This window comes from Dromiciops gliroides, chromosome 2 (genome assembly GCF_019393635.1).
Source record: "Dromiciops gliroides isolate mDroGli1 chromosome 2, mDroGli1.pri, whole genome shotgun sequence".
Classification (NCBI taxonomy): Eukaryota; Metazoa; Chordata; class Mammalia; order Microbiotheria; family Microbiotheriidae; genus Dromiciops; species Dromiciops gliroides.
In genome coordinates this window covers 269,157,885-269,176,740 of record NC_057862.1, presented here as the reverse complement: position 1 = coordinate 269,176,740, position 18,856 = coordinate 269,157,885, and the positions used below count along the sequence as shown (strand labels likewise).

Genomic DNA, 18,856 nt, shown 5'->3' with positions numbered 1-18,856 from the left:
AGCTCTGGTATAGAGGACAGAGTTGTGGACCTGGAATCAAAAAACCTGGGTTAACAATTCTACCACAGCTGTATGACCCTGGGCAAATCACTTAATCGCTATCTGCCTCAGTTTCCTAATCTGTGAAATGATAGGCAAGGTAGAATAGATAAGTTCTAAATTCCTTTTCACCACTAAAATTCTATAGCTCTGGCAACATGATTATGACTTGCAAAGTACTTTTAACCAAGTGCAATATAGTTTATTCTAAAAATGTTCAAAATAATTTCAAACTTTGAAAAAAACTTCATTCTGAGCAAGATACATCTGTATATCTAATCTATAAATCTGTGAATGAAGACAGAAAATGAAGGCCTGGCCTAATCAGTATTCTTTGATTTGACATCCAATATATCCTCACATTCTGTTTTGAGGTTTTGAAGAGTCATCTTTTGCCAAGGGGGCAAGAAGATAGTGGAGAGACAGATCATCCCTAAAATAAAATGTATCTACTATTAATGGTCAGAAGGCAGCACTTTACTTAGAAGGAGTTATTTATCTTCCAGAACGATCTTTGTTTCTCCTTTGGCTGGGCACACCACCACAGAAAACCAAATATGTGCAAAAGACCGATATGACCTCACGCTGGCATGACGTAAGAGATCAGTGACGACAGAAGGCTGTTGCTATGGGCACCATTCGCCACCGACGGCAGAGTCGTGAAACCCTATCGCAGCTCTTAGTTTCCAGTTCTGGCGCTGCTCAGTGGGCGGTACCGAAGAAGCCTTTAACCTTTAGGGGGCCCTAGGGAGAGCGGAGGGAGGGGGCTGCTGTGGCTGCGGACCTCCGCCTCCGTCTCCGCCTCCGCCCCTCTAGGTCTCGGCCTTTCCCCCCCAACCGCACCCCCGCCCCCAGCCTGAGGCGGGGAACTGCAGTAGCCGAGAGGAAGAGGAGGAGGAGGAGCGGGAGCGGCAGCAGCAGAGAGGCGGCGGCGGCGGCTCTGGCCCGGCTCCTTAGATTCGTTCAGGGCCTGGAGGGAGGATCCGCCATATTGGAGCCGGTGTCGGTGGTGGCTTGGGCCTGCGGCGGGAGGCCGGAGGAGGCGGAGGCCGCGGACCTGGCCTCAGCTCAGGAAGCTTGGCTCTGCAGGGGCCCCCGAACCCACCGCCGTGAATGAGCCACTAACGCCCGGTCTCCTCCCCGCCCTCCCGCCCCACTCCCTCCACTTTCCACCGCCGGGACAGGGCCGGGCGGGGGCCAGAGGCGGCGGCAGCGGCGGCGGGATGTTCTCCAAAAAGCCGCACGGAGACGTCAAGAAATCCACTCAGAAGGTGCTGGACACCAAGAAGGACGCACTGACCCGCCTGAAGCACCTGCGTATCGTGATAGGTGAGGGAGCGCGGGGGCGCTCCGGCCCAGGGCCAGACCCCGGGGTCGCGGTCTCCTGCCCTCCCCGCCCTGTGGAATCTCTCCCGTGTTAGCCTGGTCCGGGCGTCCCGTGGGAGGTGGGGGTGGGGCACCGAGGAGGGGGGGCACTGCTCATCTTGGGGAGGGAAGACTTGGCAAAGACCGAAGTTATGTGGAGCATTAATATAAGGTGGTATTTGGAGTTCCGTACAGGGCCTCACGCATTTTTGGTGTTGACTATGTTGATTACTTATGTAAAGTAATATATACATAATCTTAGATACTGTCAGGAGTACTTTTGGGGATTTGGATATTGATATGTTTACCAGATGTTCTAACTACTGTCATCTCCATTCAAGGGAAACGAAGTACTAAAATAACCTTTTTCTTTTACTCCTATAAGATGATAATCATCCTTTTATCTTCCATTTTAAGCTTCTTGACTGAGGAGGATCTCGGAGGGGTCAGCCGTGTATAACTCTACGATAAGTGGGTGATGCCCATAGTTCTCTTGTGAAAGGGCTCCTCCCAACTGTTAATTCTGGGGCACTTTATTTCACATCACCCTTAGCATTAGAAGGAAGATTGTCATTCCCTTCCAAAACAGATCTTCGGTTCAAAAGAAGTTTGCTTCTTTGAGTTAATGAGATGTTTTAGAAATTTTTGTGTTAGGTTTTTGTTTGTTTTAAATTAGATGGTCTGTCATTACCTTTATTAATGCTGGGACACCAAACAGGACATCAACTGTGTTTTGGGTACATGGTTAAATCATGACTTCTAGGTGTTTGGCAGTATTTGACCCAGTTTTTAAAAGTAAGGTTTACTTGTACAATATAAAAAATGCAATATTTACTGCTAATGTAGAGTTCAACCCCACATTTGAGGTAGTTGACTCTTTTGGCTTTTGTTCTTACAGTGAGAAATTCGATGACCAATTATTTAATAATTTAATAAGCATTTTTTACAGAAGACAGTTGATAATCTGTATTTAAAATCTGAATCTTAGACATCTTTCAGGATGGAAATATAAAAGAGATGCCAAACACTTTAATAAATGTTAAAGCTCTACATAGATGTGTAGAGGGGAAGTCAGAGTGTCTAGAGCGTTGGACTTGTTGGCAAGACCTATGTCCATATGTTGCCTCTGATACTATTTAGTTCTGTGGCATTGGGGAGGTGGTGTAGTTGCTGTCCTAGCCTCACTTTCCTTATTTGTAAAATAGGATTATGATTTTGGGAAGATCAAATGAGACAATGAATGCAGTCAGTATTCTTCAAACCTTAAAGTGTTTTTTCTAAGTGTCAGTGTTAATTATGAAAGCTGTTATTAATAGAACAGATTCAATTCAGAAGCAGCTTGTTTTTTCCTATGAATGAATATTTTTGAGAAAAGATTTGAGTGATGTGGTACAGAGAAAAATAAATGGTTAAACACAAGAAAATATTTATAAACATACATTGGTAACTTAGGAGATTGATACTTACTAGGGGCAAAGTGAACCAAACAGATGCATAGTTTTGGAATTGTGAATTCTGTAATCCTTCTCATTACAGGTAGTGACAGCATTATTAAGCTTCACTTAGTTAACTGCCTCAGTTCTTTAGTCATAGGAAAAAAAAAGGTTGTGATAAAGGACAGGTAAATTATTTAATGCAACTAAAATTATAGTTTGGAATCATTTAAATATGATATTTTTTGTGGAAGGTCTAGTTTTTTCCAATAAAAACTTCAATATCCATGTATGTAATCCTTTGTTAAACTGTTGTTTGACTATTTAAAAAAATTGAATTTATCTTAGAGAACATGGTAAAAATATTTAGTATTTTGAGTATCTCTAAATGGAAAATATTATATATTTGATCTTCTTGCCTTATAGGAATCTGCACTGATAAATTCCAATCATTTGGGTGAAACATAGGGTTCAAAAAGTGTCCTGCAAGAGTAATATCTTGGACCTAAAATATTTATAGTATTAATAATTCTCTTTAGGCCATATAGATAGATAACTGTATAGATATATGGCTGTTCTTAAAGTGTTTCCCATTTTCAGACGGTTGAAATTGTTTCAGAAGTCTTTGTAAAATTTAAGAATTCTGATACCCAAAAGGCCAAAAAGTCTCGATAGTTCTTTGGTACTCTTTGTTTACTTGAACACACTTGTTTACTTAGTGTCCACAAACTAGCAAGATGGATATAATTTTGAAAAATTACATTGACTTACTTAGAGAAGAAAAAATGAGTTTGAAATTTTGTTGGTCATCATCTACTACTTTATTCACTTGCTCATAAAAATTGTTTTCTTTTATATAGTTTTTTTCAGACTGAATAGTATAATACCAGATACAAATAAATTCAGAGGGAATGGATATGTTTATTTACCTCATCATTTGAAGTCCCCATGGATTATTCTGATCTCAGTGCTTTTTTTTTTTTTTTTTTTTTGCAGGGCAGTGAGGATTAAGTGACTTGCCCAGGGTCACTCAGCTAGTAAGTGTCAAGTGTCTGAGGCCAGACTTGAACTCAGGTACTCCTGACTCCAGGGCTGGCGCTTTACCACTGTGCCATCTAGCTGCCCGTCAGTGCTGTTTTTGAAACTTTTTCACTTTAATGACATACTCACTCCAAGATAAATTTTCGGGGGTAGCTAGGTGTCAGTGGATAGAGCACTAGCCCTGGAGTCAGGAGGACCTGAGTTCAAATGCAGCCTCAGACACTTAACACTTACTAGCTGTGTGACCCTGGGCAAGTCACTTAACCCCAATTGCCTCACAAAAAAAAAAGATAAATTTTCCAAGTTTATGAGATCACAAGTAGTATCAAATAGTAATCTTATGTAATTGTTGCACCTGGATCCTGTCCCTACTATAGGAAAATATTTAATAGACTTTACAGAAGTTAATTTTGGAAGAATAGTAGGCTTAGTACTGTTGTGTTTTAACATTGCAGATGAACTATTTTTTACTGGTTGGAAATTGGAATTATTTTAAGCTCAAAGACCTTTTTTTGTTTCTGTGTAGTTTTGTTTTAAAATTTAAAAATAATGGACCTGAATACATCTTCCTTTTAAATGTTTATGGTAAAATCCTCGTTTTAAAAAATGCTGACTTAGATATTAATTCATACTCTTGTTGAAGTAGAATATGCTTGTTTTTTGAATGCTTTAGAATCATGGTGTAAATAGCTTGGAAGAGACCTGAGAGGTCATCTTATTTTGTAGCTGATAAAACTAAAGGTTCAGAGAAGTTAGAGCGCTTGCTAGTTTCATGACCTTAGGCAAGAGTCAGAGCTGAGATTAGAATCCAGATTTTCTGACTCTTGGCTTTGATTTTGATCTTTGCTCCAGTTTCAGATGAAAAAGTACCCTTTCTCCTTGCCAGGGCAACCTTCTCTATGTGTACCTTCTGTATTCTGCAGCAAATTACCCTCCCCTTATTGGCTCCTTCCTTGTTGCCTCCAAACAGGTCTATGTCTCCTCTATCCTTAAAAATCCTTACTTGACCCTTCCCCAATAGTTGTCTTTCTATATCTCTCCTTTTTATGATTACATTTCTTGAGAAGGCCATCTGCACTCCTCTATGGCCTCTTTTCTTTCTCTTTTAAATCTTCTGTAGTTTAGCTTTCAACATTATCCTTCAACTAAAACTGTCTTCTACAAAGTTACCCAAAAGGGTATGTCTGTTTTTGCACCTTGAGTATCACTTCTTTTTGTTTATTTGTTTTGGGGGGGTTTTTTTGGGTGAGGCAGTTGGGATTAAGTGACTTGCCCAAGGTCACACAGCTAGTAAGTGTCAAGTGTCTGAGGTCGGATTTGAACTCAGGTCCTCCTGACTCCAGGACCTGTGCTATATTCACTGCGCCACCTGCCCCGAGTATCACTTCTTGTCAGGTGGTGTGGGGTAGCATGCTTTATGTCCTCTAGAGAAATAGTTGGCCATTATATTGATATGGATTCTTAAGTCTTTCAAAGATACTTCTCTTTACAATGTTGTTGTCCTTGTATAGATGTTCATGCTCCTTAGGAATCTCTAAAATGTTCTTTTTTGTCATACAGCAAAATAATATTTTATTACTTTGATATACTACTATTTGTCCAGCCATTTTCCAATTTCTATTGTGTATTCTGGTTTCTTTTTTCCCCTTTTAATCCCTTCTTTTCAGGATGAGGAAGTTTGTTTTAATTGGGCTACTACTCCCTCTCCACTGTTAAACTCCCTCTTAACCGCCCTATCCATCCCTCCTTAATTAACTGCTGATACTGTTGTGTTTCTGCATCAAACTCTGTGTTCAGCTAGTCTTCTCTTGTTTCAGATAAGAGTTTGGTTTATATGATACCTTCTCCCCTGCTCCTTCCTCCATGTTTGTATATCTTCTCTCACACATCAATTAGGAAAACTAGCAAATTCCTCCACACAGTACTCTATTACCTTACCCTCACTTTCCTTTCCTCTTTTTTTTTTCTTGACAATGGGGGTTAAGTGACTTGCCCAGGGTCACAGAGCTAGTGTCAGGTGTCTGAGGCTGGATTTGAACTCAGGTCCTCCTGAATCCAGGGCTGGTGCTTTATCCACTGTGCCACCTAGCTGCCCCTTTCCTTTCCTCTTTTAACACCCTCAGAACAGCATCAAATCACCTGTTTTCCTATTTGACTCATTCAAGGTTTTGAAGGTACACTTTTTTATTCTTCTCCTACTAGAATGTTAGTATTCCATCATCATATAGCTCTTTCCAGTTGCTCAAATAAATTTACCTTAGAAAGGTCAATTAGAAGTTTCTGTTGATTTGTTTATTTTCACTTTTTGCCTCCTTGTCAGTTCTGGTTTTTCATCAGAAATTCTTGAAAGTCTTCTATTCCATTAAAAAATCCTTTTTTTCCCTTCTATAGGATTAGTTTCAGCTTTTCATGGTAAAATTACAACCCTATCTTGCCTTTTGGAATATTGTATTCTAAGATCAGTCATTTATGATAGAAGCCATCTGGTCTTGTGTGATCCAGACTGTAGTTCCTTGGTGTTTGAACTTGTAGTATTTCTTATTTGATGTTGGAGCTCTGGATTTTCGCTATGACATTTCTGTGAGCATACTATCCACCTCCAAAGAAAGAACTAATATTGATTTAACACAGACTGAAGCATGTTATTTTTTGTTTTCTTTCATTTTTTTCTTTTGTTTAAGTTTTCTTGTATAAAATGACTACTATGGTAATGTTTTACATAATTGCACATGTATAACCTATATCTTTTTGCTTACTGCCTTAGGGAGGGAAGAAGGGATAAAATTTGAAACGCAAAACTTTAAATGAAAATGTTTATATTTTAAAAAGAGGGTATCAGTGGATTCTTTTACCTTTACTTTATCCTAATAACTCTGGGCAGCTTTCAATTATGATTCCTTAATATACAGTCTCTAGGACATTTTTTCCCCTAAGTCATGACTTCCAAGAGTCCATTATTTATTTATTTTTTTTGCAGGCAATGGGAGTTAAGTTACTTGCCCAGGGTCACACAGCTAGTAAGTGTCAAGTGTCTGAGGCCGGATTTGAACTCAGGTACTACTGAATCCACTGCGCCATCTAGCTGCCCCCCCATTATTCTTAAATTATCTCTTAGACTGGTTTAAAGCTCACTTTAAAAATATCAGATAACTGAGACTGTTCTTCTTTTTCAATCTTTTGATTTTGTTCTAATATTTCTTACTGTCTCATGTTTAGTCTCTTTGAGTTTGCAAGGAATCCATTATTTGGGTAAACTTAGATTACTTCTTTTTGCTCTAAGCTATTTGTTCTCCTAATTCTTCACTCCACAACATTTCTCTTATTTAATTTCTACTAAATATTCATGTAGTTCTTAAGGAAAAAAACATTTTTCTTCTCAAGTCTCTGCTGACAATTCTTGTGAAGTTACTGCCTCCTTTTGGGTAATTCTTTATACTGGTTATTATCTTTGGTTTACTCATTTCTCCAGCTTTAGTTTTTGAATTGGAGGTTTGTACCGGTGATAGGCTCTGCCCCATGTTGTGCATTTTGGTAGAATCACCACCATCACTGGTTGCATTTTCACTCATTAACAGCCTCACCTCCCTCTCCAATTCGTTGGTCACTATGGCAGTATTGGAATATTTCTTGTTTCCCCCTTGCTATTTCCAGGCTTTTTTCCTTAACAGGCATCACTCAGTAACCTTTCCTTCTTGTGTTTTTTTTTTTTTTTCAGGGCAATAGGGGTTAAGTGACTTGCCCAGGGTCACACAGCTAGTAAGTGTCAAGTGTCTGAGGCCGGATTTGAACTCAGGGATTCCTGAATCCAGGGCCGGTGCTTTATCCACTGTGCCACCTAGCCGCCCCCACCTTTCCTTTAATGTTTATTCAATCCATGTTTATCATTCAGTCATTCTCCCAGACACTCTTTCTCCTTCTTTCATCAAAGAGTTCGGTGCTTAGCTCAGTCTTTCTTCCTTAACTTTTGTCAACTATACTACCCTACCTTTTACTTTAAACTCTTAGATTTTTTTTTTTTTAAAGTGAGGCAATTGGGGTTAAGTGACTTGCCCAGGGTCACACAGCTAGTAAGTGTTAAGTGTCTGAGGCTGGATTTGAACTCAGGTCCTCCTGACTCCAGGGCCAGTGCTCTATCTACTGTGCCACCTAGCCGCCCCAAACTCTTAGATTTTTAACAAGACAGTATGAAATGATAGGAACAACAAACACAGAAGATCATTTTTTGGGGTCTCCATCCAGACTTGTCTGGATAATGATAAAAATAATATCAATAGATCAAATAATATCAATAATCAAATAATATCAATAGATCAAATAGTTTTAAGCTTTGAAGTTTTCTTTACAAACATCTCATTGGATTTTCACAATAACAAACATTGATATTCCCTTAAATATCTTAACCTTTCATTTCTTCAATTTAATTATTATTCAATGAAGCATCTTATTCCTCCTCTGTCCCCATAGCTACACTCCAAGATGGTCAGCCAGCCTTGAAACCTGAATTGTCATCCTTTACCCTTCACTCTCTCATCCCCACTTTATTAATTCAGTTGTCAAGTCTTGTTTCTATCTGCATAACATCTCTCCTATCCTCTCACTCTACCCCCTTTCCTGTGACCCTGTAACCACCATGGTGTAGTGCCTAATCACCTCACATGTGGACGGTTACTGCAAGTAGTCTTCTGGTTGGTCTCCCTGCCTCTTCCCAACCAGATTGGGGACCTTCCCCAATCCAACCAGACCTTCACTCAGCTGTCAAATCAGTCTTCTTAAAGCTCAAGTCTGATCATATCACACACATACCCCTTCAGTAAGGGGCTCCTGGTCACCTCTCATTTTTACCTTTTCCCATCTTCTTACACCCTCTCCACATTCTCTGTGATCTAGTGACACTGGTCTTCTTTCTGTTCCTCACACATGTCAGCATATCTTCTGACTTTGAATGTTTTCACTAGTTGTTCTCCATGCTTAGCATTCTTTCTTTTTTCATATCTGCCTTCTGGCTTCCTTGGCTTTCTTCAAGTCCTAGGTAAAGTCTTACTTTCTATAAGAAGCCTTTCCCAGTCGTCCTTAATCTTAGTGCTTTACCTCTAAAAGACTTTCACCAATTTATGTGTATAGATATTATTTGTATATAGGTGTTTCCATATTCCCCATTAGATTGAAAACAAGGACTATTTTTTTTTAATCTCCAAAGCTTAGTATAGTTCCTGACAACATAGCAAGCACTTAATAAATAAATAAATAATAATTGATTCGTAATCCAGGACAGGGGCCAGCAAACTAAATAGTTTAGGCTTTGTGGGCAAAGAGGCACAATTGAAGCTGTAATTTACACAGTTTTTTTATTAATGAAATTAAAAACATAATGGAATATAATTTTTTGGTAATGTAGTTCTGATGAGAAGAATGGAATGTTTGGGGGTTAACTTTTTAATTAATTGGGTTCAGGGGGCAGCTAGCTGGTGCAGTGGATAGAGCACCGGCCCTGGAGTCAGGAGGACCTGAGTTCAAATCCGGCCTCAGACACTTAACACTTACTAGCTGTGTGACCCTGGGCAAGTCACTTAACCCCAATTGCCTCACTAAAAAAAAATAAAAAAAAATTAATTGGGGTTCAAAGTTGGCATTTCCAACTATCAGAAATTATGGCAGGGGCAGCTAGGTAGTGCAGTGGCTAGAGCACTGGTCCTGAAGTTGGGAGGACCCTAGTTCAAATCTCACCTCAGGCCCTTAATAGCTGTGTGAACCTGCTCGAGTCATTTAACCCCAGTTGCCTTAAAAAAAATGATAGCAAATGTTCATCTATTAAGGCTGATCTGTATTGAGATTTTATGCAATTCATCTTTGAAAAATGTCTTTTCATATAAAGACTGCCTTTTCAACACTGCCATTACTCTGTGAATGGTTCATTTTGTTTTGCTCACTTCACTTTGTATCAATTCATATATCTTTGTAGGTTTATTAGATGCCATCTCTTGCATCATATCTCACAGCATATTAGTATTCTATCACATTCACATGCCATAACTAGATAAGGACGGGCAAATACTGACGTTTGGATCATGTTGATGTGATTACTTGGCAGACAATTGTAGAATTTTATTAGTCTTTTCCTGCTATTTTCCTTTATCTTGTTATTACATTGCAGATTGGTGGAAGCTCCTCAATTGCACTGTTAAATGGATTTTGAAATAGGGCTATTTCTTTTATACTTTATTGAGGTCTGAAAAAGGCTGCTTGCTGCAACTGTGGTTAGACCTTGAAAAATATATCCACTGCAAATTTGTGTGGGAATGGAGATCTTGGTTTCTTGTTTTAACTTTTGACAGCATGGGAAGGAAGTATGTATGATACATACACTTGTGATTCCATCAATATTAGTTGTTGTGGAATTGACTTTATTGTATAAGTTTTGCATGCAAGTGCTATTTTACCTTGTAATTTTAGTTTGAATTAATTAAGGAATGTTACCAAGTTTGCAATAAAACCTAATTTCCATAGCCATTCAGTGTTTGATTACAGTAGTTGAGGACAGTTTTTCTCATTTAAAAAAATTTCAGTCTCAGCTTTAACCAAAAAAAATCATAATTTTTTCCTATTTTCTTGTTTTGACATAATTTTACACTGGCAATTAAAAAAAAGTAAAATGTTGCAGTACATAGTGGCAATTGAAACACCGACAAGTTACAACTATGTTGCTGCAATTTGTAGTGTGTTAAGCAGCAGAGGGAACAGATGAGAGTACCAACAATCCCTGTAGTTGTAGAATGAAGGTAGCCTGTAGACAATAGGTAAGTAAATGAGTGTGGCTTTGTTGCAACGAAACTTTATTTACAGACAGTAAAATATAAATTTCATGTAATTTTCATGTGAAACAAAATATCCTTTTGACTTATTTCCAACCTTTTAAAGATGTAAAAACTAGTCTTAGCTCACTGACCATGCAAAAACAGTCACTGTCTTGGATTTGGCTCAGTTAGTTTGCTGACCCCTGAAGTGTTGAGGATCACCTAGCTGGATGTCTTGTTCACTGAATCCAGCACTCTTGTCAACTACACTACCCTACCTTTTACTTTTTTTTTTTAATGTATAAGGTATTTTATTTTTTCCGTTACATGTAAAGATAGTTCTCAACTTTTGTTTATACAAGCTTTACAATTTCAGATTTTTCTCCCTCCCTCCCCTCCCTCCCCCCTCCCCTAGACAGCAGGTAATCTGATATAGGTTATGTCTATATATCTCTATACATATAGATATAGATATAGATATAGATATATACACACACATATATATACACATAATAACATTAATCCTATTTCTGCATTAATCCTGTTACAAGAGAAAAAAATCAGAGCAGTGATGCAAAACCTCAAAATAGAAAAAAAAAACAATAGCACCCAGAACAAAAGAAATAATATGGTCCAATCAGCATCTATACTCCACAGTTCTTTCTTTCTTTTTTTTTTTCTTGGATTTGGAGATCCTCTTCTATCATGAGTTCCCTGGAACTCTTCTGTACCATTGCATTGGTGAGAAGAATATAGTCCATCACAGTAGGTCAACACTCAATGTTGATGATACTGTGTACAATGTTCTTCTGGTTCTGCTCATCTCACTCATCATCAGCTCACGTAAGACCCTCCAGGTTTCTCTGAACTCTTCCTGCTCATCATTTCTTACAGCACAATAGTATTCCATTGTATTCATATACCACAACTTGTCCAGCCATTCCCCAATTGATGGGCACCCCCTCAACTTCCAATTCCTTGCTACCACGTAAAGAGCAGCTATAAATATTTTTGTACATGTGGGTCCCTTTCCCCCTTCCATGATTTCTTTGGGCAAAAGACCTAAAAGTGGAATTGCTGGGTCAAAGGGTATGCACAGCTTTATTGCCCTTTGGGCATAATTCCAAATTGCTCTCCAGAATGGTTGGATCAGCTCACAGCTCCACCAACAATGCATTAGTGTTCCAATTTTCCCACAGCCTCTCCAACATTTATTATCTTCCTTTTTTGTCATTTTAGCCAATCTGATAGGTGTCAGGTGGTACCTCAGAGTTGTTTTTATTTGCATCTCTCTAATCATTAGAGATTTAGAGCATTTTTTCATATGGGAATAGATAGCTTTGGTTTCTTCATCAGTAAACTGCCTGTTCATATCCTTTGACCATTTCTCAATTGGGGAATGACTTGGATTCTTATAAATTTGATTTAATTCCCTATATATTTTAGAGATGAGGCCTTTATCAGAAGCACTGGCCTCAAAAATTGTTTCCCAGTTTTCTGCCTCCCTTCCAATTTTGGATGCATTGCTTCTGTTTGTACAAAATTTTTTTAATTTAATATAATCAAAATCCTCCATTTTGCATTTTATAATATACTCTATCTCTTGTTTGGTCAAAAACTGTTCTCCTTTCCAAAGATCTGATAGGTACACTATTCCTTTCTCTCCTAATTTACCTATGGTATCACCTCTTATGTCTAAATCATGTATCCATTTTGACCTTATTTTAGTATAAGGTGTAAGATGTTGGTCTATGCCTAATTTCTGCCATACTATCTTCCAGTTTTCCCAGCAGTTTTTGTCAAATACTGAGTTCCTATCCCAGAAGCTGGAGTCTTTGGGTTTATCAAACACTACATTACTAGTGTCATTTACTACTGCATTTCCTGAGCCTAGCCTATTCCATTGATCTACCACTCTATTTTTTAGCCAGTACCAGATAGTTTTCATGACTGCCGCTTTATAGTAAAGCTCCAGGTTTGGTACCGCTAACCCACCTTCCTGTGAATTTTTTTTCATTATTTCCCTGGATATTCTTGATTTTTTGTTTTTCCAGATGAATTTTGTTATTATTTGTTCTAGCTGTATAAAATAATTTTTAGGTAGTCTGATTGGTATGGCACTGAATAAGTAAATTAATTTAGGCAGTATTGTCATTTTTACTATATTAGCTCTGCCTATCCATGAGCAATTGATATCTTTCCAATTATTTAGATCTGATTTGATTTGTGTGAAGAGTGTTTGGTAGTTGTGTTCATAGAGTTCCTGGGTTTGTCTTGGCAAGTAGACTCCCAAGTATTTTATATTATCTACCGTTACTTTAAATGGCATTTCTCTTTCTATCTCTTGCTGCTGGACTTTGTTGGTCATGTATAGAAATGCTGATGATTTATGTGGATTTATTTTATATCCTGCTACTTTGCTAAAGTTGTTAATTGTTTCAAGTAATTTTTGACTTGATTCTCGAGGATTCCTTAAGTATACCATCATATCATCTGCAAAGAGTGATAGTTTTGTTTCCTCCTTGCCTATTCTAATTCCTTTAATTCCTTTCTCTTCTCTGATTGCTAAAGCTAACATTTCTAGGACAATATTAAATAATAGGGGTGATAATGGACATCCCTGTTTCACCCCTGAACTTATTGGGAAGGCCTCTAATTTATCTCCATTGCATATAATACTTGCTGATGGCTTTAGGTAGATACTGTTTATTATTCTAAGGAAAGCTCCCCCTATTCCTAAACTCTCTAGTGTTTTTATTAGGAATGGGTGCTGTACTTTGTCAAAAGCTTTCTCTGCATCTATTGAGATAATCATATGATTTTGGTTGGTTTTCTTATTGATGTGGTTGATTATGTTAATAGTTTTCCTAATGTTGAACCAGCCCTGCATTTCTGGTATAAATCCCACCTGGTCATAGTGTATTATCCTGGTGATCACTTGCTGTAATCTCCTTGCTAATATCTTATTTAAGATTTTAGCATCAATATTCATTAGCGAAATTGGTCTATAATTTTCTTTCTCTGTTTTTGCTTTGCCTGGTTTTGGTATCACCATCATATTTGTGTCATAAAACGAATTTGGTAGAACTCCTTCTTCACCTATTTTTCCAAATAGTTTGTATAATATTGGAATTAATTGTTCTTTAAATGTTTGGTAAAATTCACCCGTAAACCCATCTGGCTCTGGGGATTTTTTCTTAGGGAGTTCATTAATAGCTTGTTCAATTTCTTTTTCTAATATGGGTTTATTTAAGGATTTTATTTCCTCTTCAGTTAACCTGGGCAGTTTGTATTTTTGTAAATATTCATCTATTTCATTTAGATTGTCAAATTTATTGGCATACAGTTGGGCAAAATATTTCCTAATTATTGCTTTAATTTCTACTTCATTGGTGGTAACATCACCCTTTTCATTTTTGATACTGGTAATTTGGTTTTCTTCTTTCTTTTTGTTAATCAAATTAACCAATATTTTATCTATTTTATTGGTTTTTTCATAAAACCAGCTCTTAGTTTTATTGATTAATTCTCTAGTTTTTTTGCTTTCAATCTTATTAATTTCTCCTTTAATTTTCAGGATCTCTAATTTAGTGTCTAATTGGAGATTTCTAATTTGTTCTTTTTCTAGCTTTTTAAGTTGCATGCCCAATTCTTTAATCTCCTCTTTCTCTTTCTTATTCATGTAAGCATTTAGAGCTATAAATTTTCCCCTAAGCACTGCTTTGGCTGCATCCCATAGATTTTGGTATGTTGTCTCATTATTGTCATTCTCTTGGATAAAGTTATTGATTGTTTCTATGATTTCTTGTTTGGCCCATTCATTCTTTAGAATGAAATTATTTAGTTTCCAATTGATTTTCATTCTACTTTTCCCTGGCTCTTTCTTATATGTAATTTTTATTGCATCATGATCTGAGAAGGATGCATTTACTATTTCTGCCTTTCTACATTTGACTATAATGTTTTTGTGCCCTAATACATGGTCAGTTTTTGAAAATGTGCCATGTACTGCTGAGAAAAAGGTATATTCCTTTCTATCCCCACTCAATTTTCTCCAGACATCTATCATGTCTAACTTTTCTAGTAATCTATTCACCTCTTTCACTTCTTTCTTATTTATTTTTTGGCTAGATTTATCTAATTCTGAGAGGGGGAGATTCAGATCCCCCACTAGTATAGTATTACTGTCTAATTCCTCTTGTAACTCATTTAACTTCTCCTCTAAGAACTTGGATGCTATACCACTTGGCGCATACATATTTAATATTGATATTACTTCATTATCTATAGTACCTTTAAGTAAGATGTAATTTCCTTCCTTATCTCTTTTAATGAGATCTATTTTTGCCTGCACTTTGTCTGAGATAAGGATTGCTACCCCTGTCTTTTTTACTTTAGCTGAGGCATAATATATTCTGCTCCAGCCTTTTACCTTTACTCTGTGTGTATCTCTCTGCTTCAAATGTGTTTCTTGTAAACAGCATATTGTAGGGTTCTGGTTTTTAATCCACTCTGCAATTCGCTTCCGTTTTATAGCAGAGTTCATCCCATTCACATTCACAGTTATTATTACTGACTGTCTATTCCCCTCCATTCTATTTACCCCCTTTGTACTTTTCCCCCCTTCTTTCACCCTATTCCTCCTCACTGAGGTTTTACTTCTTACCCCTGCCTCCCCCGATCTGCCCTCCCTTTTTATCACCCCCCTCTCTTTTCTTTACCCTTTTCTCCCTTGCTTTTGTCCTCCCTTCTATCAGTCCCCCCTTTCCCTTCCCCTTTTGTTTCCCTAAAGAATGAGTTAAGTTTCTTTATCCTAATGAACATATATGTTATTCCCTCTTTGAGTCAAATCTAATGAGAATAGGGTTGAAACAATGTTGCCCCCTCCTTTCTTTCTCTCTATTGTAATAGGTTTTTTTCCACCTCTTCATATGATATAATTCATCCCATTCCACCTCCCCTTTCCTCTCCTCCCCATAGACTCCCTTTTTAACCCCTTAATTCTTTTGTATTATCACATCAAAGACAATTTATATTTATACCCTCTATATAAAGTCCTTCTCTCTGCCCAAATACATTTACAGTTCTTAAGAGTTATGAGTATTATCTTCCTGTGTAGTGTTAAGGGCTAAAATTCTAGCTAAACTGTCTAAAATATCTAATGAGTGGTCGCCAATAAATTATAAGCTTTAGCAAGAGTTAGACTTTTAAGCATTTATTAAGGAGAATAAGAATTTGGTAAAGAGAGAGAGAAAGACCTAGATTCCTATCTATTAAAAGGAGAGCACATTTCTAGCTCCGCTCTCCACCAGAGTCCAAAGGAAAGAGAGCGAGAGCAAGCGCCAGTCTCTTCCTTCCTCCTCCCACTAGACCGCGTCACTTCCTGATGCCAAAAGACTCCTGGTTTTGCCCTCAAAGACCTTCGCTTCATGGGCAGAACTCTTCTACATTAAGTCTCCAGCAGGTGGCATCATTCCAATCGTTACAGTAGGGATATAAACAGTTTAACCTAATAGGGTAACTTTTTTTTTCCCCCTCTGTTTACCTTTTTAAACTTCTCTTGAGTCTTGTATGTTGAGATCAAATTTTCTATTCAGTTCTGGTCTTTTCACCAGGAAAGATTGAAAGTCCCCAATGTCATTAAATGTCCATCTTTTCCCCTGAAAGAAAATGCACATTTTTGCTGGGTAATAGATTCTCGGCTGCAATCCAAGCTCCTTTGCCTTCTGGAATATCATATTCCAGGTCCTGAGCAATACTGACTGTGGCTCCATGATATTTAAATTGCTTCTTTCTGGCTGCTTGGAGTATTTTCTCCTTCACCTGATAATTCTGGAATTTGGCTACAATATTCCTTGGAGTTTTCCTTTTGGGGTCTCTTTCAGGAGGTGATCGGTGGATTCTTTCAATGATGATTTTATCCTCTGATTCTATGATATCAGGGCAGTTCTCCTTAATAATTTCCTGGAATATGGTGTCTAGATTCTTTTTCTTGTCATGGCTTTCAGGCAGTCCAATGATTCTCAAATTGTCTCTCCTCGATCTGTTTTCCAGATCAGTTGTCTTTCCAATGAGGTATTTCACATTTTCTTCTATTTTTTCATTTTTTTAATTCTGCTTGACTGATTCCTGGTGTCTCATGGATTCCTTATCTTCCAACTGTCCCACTTTAATTTTTAAGGCATTGTTTTCTTCAGTGAGATTATGCACCCTTTTTTCCATTTGGCTAAGTGAATTTTTTAAGGTATTGTTTTCTTCACTGAGATTATGCAGCTTTTTTTCCATTTGGCCAAATGAATTTTTTAAGGCTTTGTTTTCTTCAGCTTCCTTTTCCAAGCTGCTGATTCTTTTTTCATAGTTTTCTTGTTTTGCTTTCATTTCTCTCCCCATTTTTTCTTCTACCTCTTGCAATTGATTTTTAAAATCCTTTTTGAGCTCTTCCAGGAAGGCTTTTTGTGCTTGCGACCAATTCACCTTCCCTTGTGAGGCTTCAGATATAGACAATTTGAGGCTATTGTCCTCATCTGAGTTTGTGTTGGCTTCTTCCCTATTGATACAGAAGCTCTCAATGGAGAGGGCTCTTTTTTGCTTCTTACTCATTATTGCAGCTTATTTTTTATTCTTTAAGTTGAGGTCTGCTCTGGGGGCACCAGGGTCCCTGTTTTGGGCTTCTTGTGCAGGGGTATAGGTGCTGTGTGACCGGGCTTTTACTCTGAGGCCTTTATGGTGTGTGGAGATCCCCCGCCCTGCACTTCCTGTCTGATTGCCCTCGGCCAGCCAGGCGCCAGACCCCGGTGTCTGATGCCGCCTGACCTGTTCATCTCCCTCCCGGCCGGTGCAGGTAGGTTTTTCCACTGTCCTTCTTGGCCACCAGATTTTTGAACCAGGTTCCGGGAGCCTCAGTTGTCCGGCTGTGGCCCGCAGCTCCTGCTGACTTGCCCCGACCCCCTCGGCGCTGGGTTGCTGCCCTGCGCTGGGGCTCCCTTTTGCCCGAGTCAGACCGACCTTTTCCTGAAGTCTTCTAAATTATCTCTGGTTGGAGGACTGTGTCTCTCTGTCTCTTTGCAGGTTCTGTAGTTTCAGAATCCGTCCAGAGGCTTGATTTAATGTTCATTTGGAGGGAACAGAAGGAGAGCTCAGGCAGCTTGCTGCTTCCTCTCTGCCATCTTGGCTCTGCCCCCCCCCCCTTTTACTTTAAACTCTTGGATTTTTAACAAGACAGAATGAAATGATAGGAACAACAAACACAGAAGATCATTTTTTTGAGTCTCCTTCCAGACTTGTCTGGATAATGATAAAAATAATATCAATAGATCACATAGTTTTAAACTTTGAAGTTTTCTTTACAAACATCTCATTGGATTCTCACAATAACCATTTGAGGTATTAACAATTATACTTTACAAAGGAAGAAAAATCTTTGAGGCTTAGACATTGTTTGTGTGACTTGTTGAGGTAATACTATTGGTAGGTCTTTGAGGTAGAATTTCAATTCAACCCTTCCAAACTATAATTCCATCACTGTGTTCACATTGTTTCATATTACAGTAATATACTGTAATTTATTTAGCTATTCAATTTAGACATATAGGTTGTTTTAATTTTTTTTGTAATTATAGAGTAAATATGAATATTTTTCTATAGATGAGGTTTTTCCTTTTTACTAATTTTCTTGTGTGTATATGTAGGTGACAAAGTCTTAATAGATCATTATTTTAACATTGTTGTTTTGTGAGCTGATACCAGATTGTAACATTATAACTCAGATAGTTTTACTAGTAACATTTTTGATGAAAAACTTGATATCTCTATTAAGAAATGAGTGTGTTCTAGGAAAAAAAAAAAGAAAGGAGTGTGAAAGTTGAGAAATTCCACTTCACTTGGACATCACCTTATTCCTTTTCTGACCCTATCAGATGAATCGTGAGATCATAACACTTTTTTTCTATATTTTTTTGTCATTTAATTCACTTGTATTACTGTTCCCTCTTCCTTCCCTTGCCCTCCACTCACTTAAGCAACATAGATAGGGACCATGTGCATACTATCCATATCTAGATTTTATTTATTTCCATAGAGATTTAGGACATTCTTACACACTAGGTACTTAACAAATCTTTTAATATATTCAGAGAGTAACAAGTCTTGATTCTGGCCCTTGATGATAACATTTCAATTTAGAATTAC

The 18,856-nt window shown here is 37.8% G+C and overlaps 1 protein-coding gene across 11 annotated transcripts in view; it reads left to right on the top strand.

Moving 5' to 3' along the window:
- Positions 1 to 685: 685 nt before the first annotated feature.
- RALGAPA1 (Ral GTPase activating protein catalytic subunit alpha 1) overlaps positions 686 to 18,856 on the top strand; it is a 304,015-nt gene continuing 285,844 nt past the window's right edge. For all 11 annotated transcript variants that reach the window (XM_043989575.1, XM_043989574.1, XM_043989567.1 and 8 more), the window contains exon 1: positions 686 to 1,368. In XM_043989575.1, the coding sequence (XP_043845510.1) occupies positions 1,263 to 1,368 (106 nt within the window). In that variant the 5' untranslated portion in view covers positions 686 to 1,262. The remainder of the gene's footprint in view (positions 1,369 to 18,856) is intronic.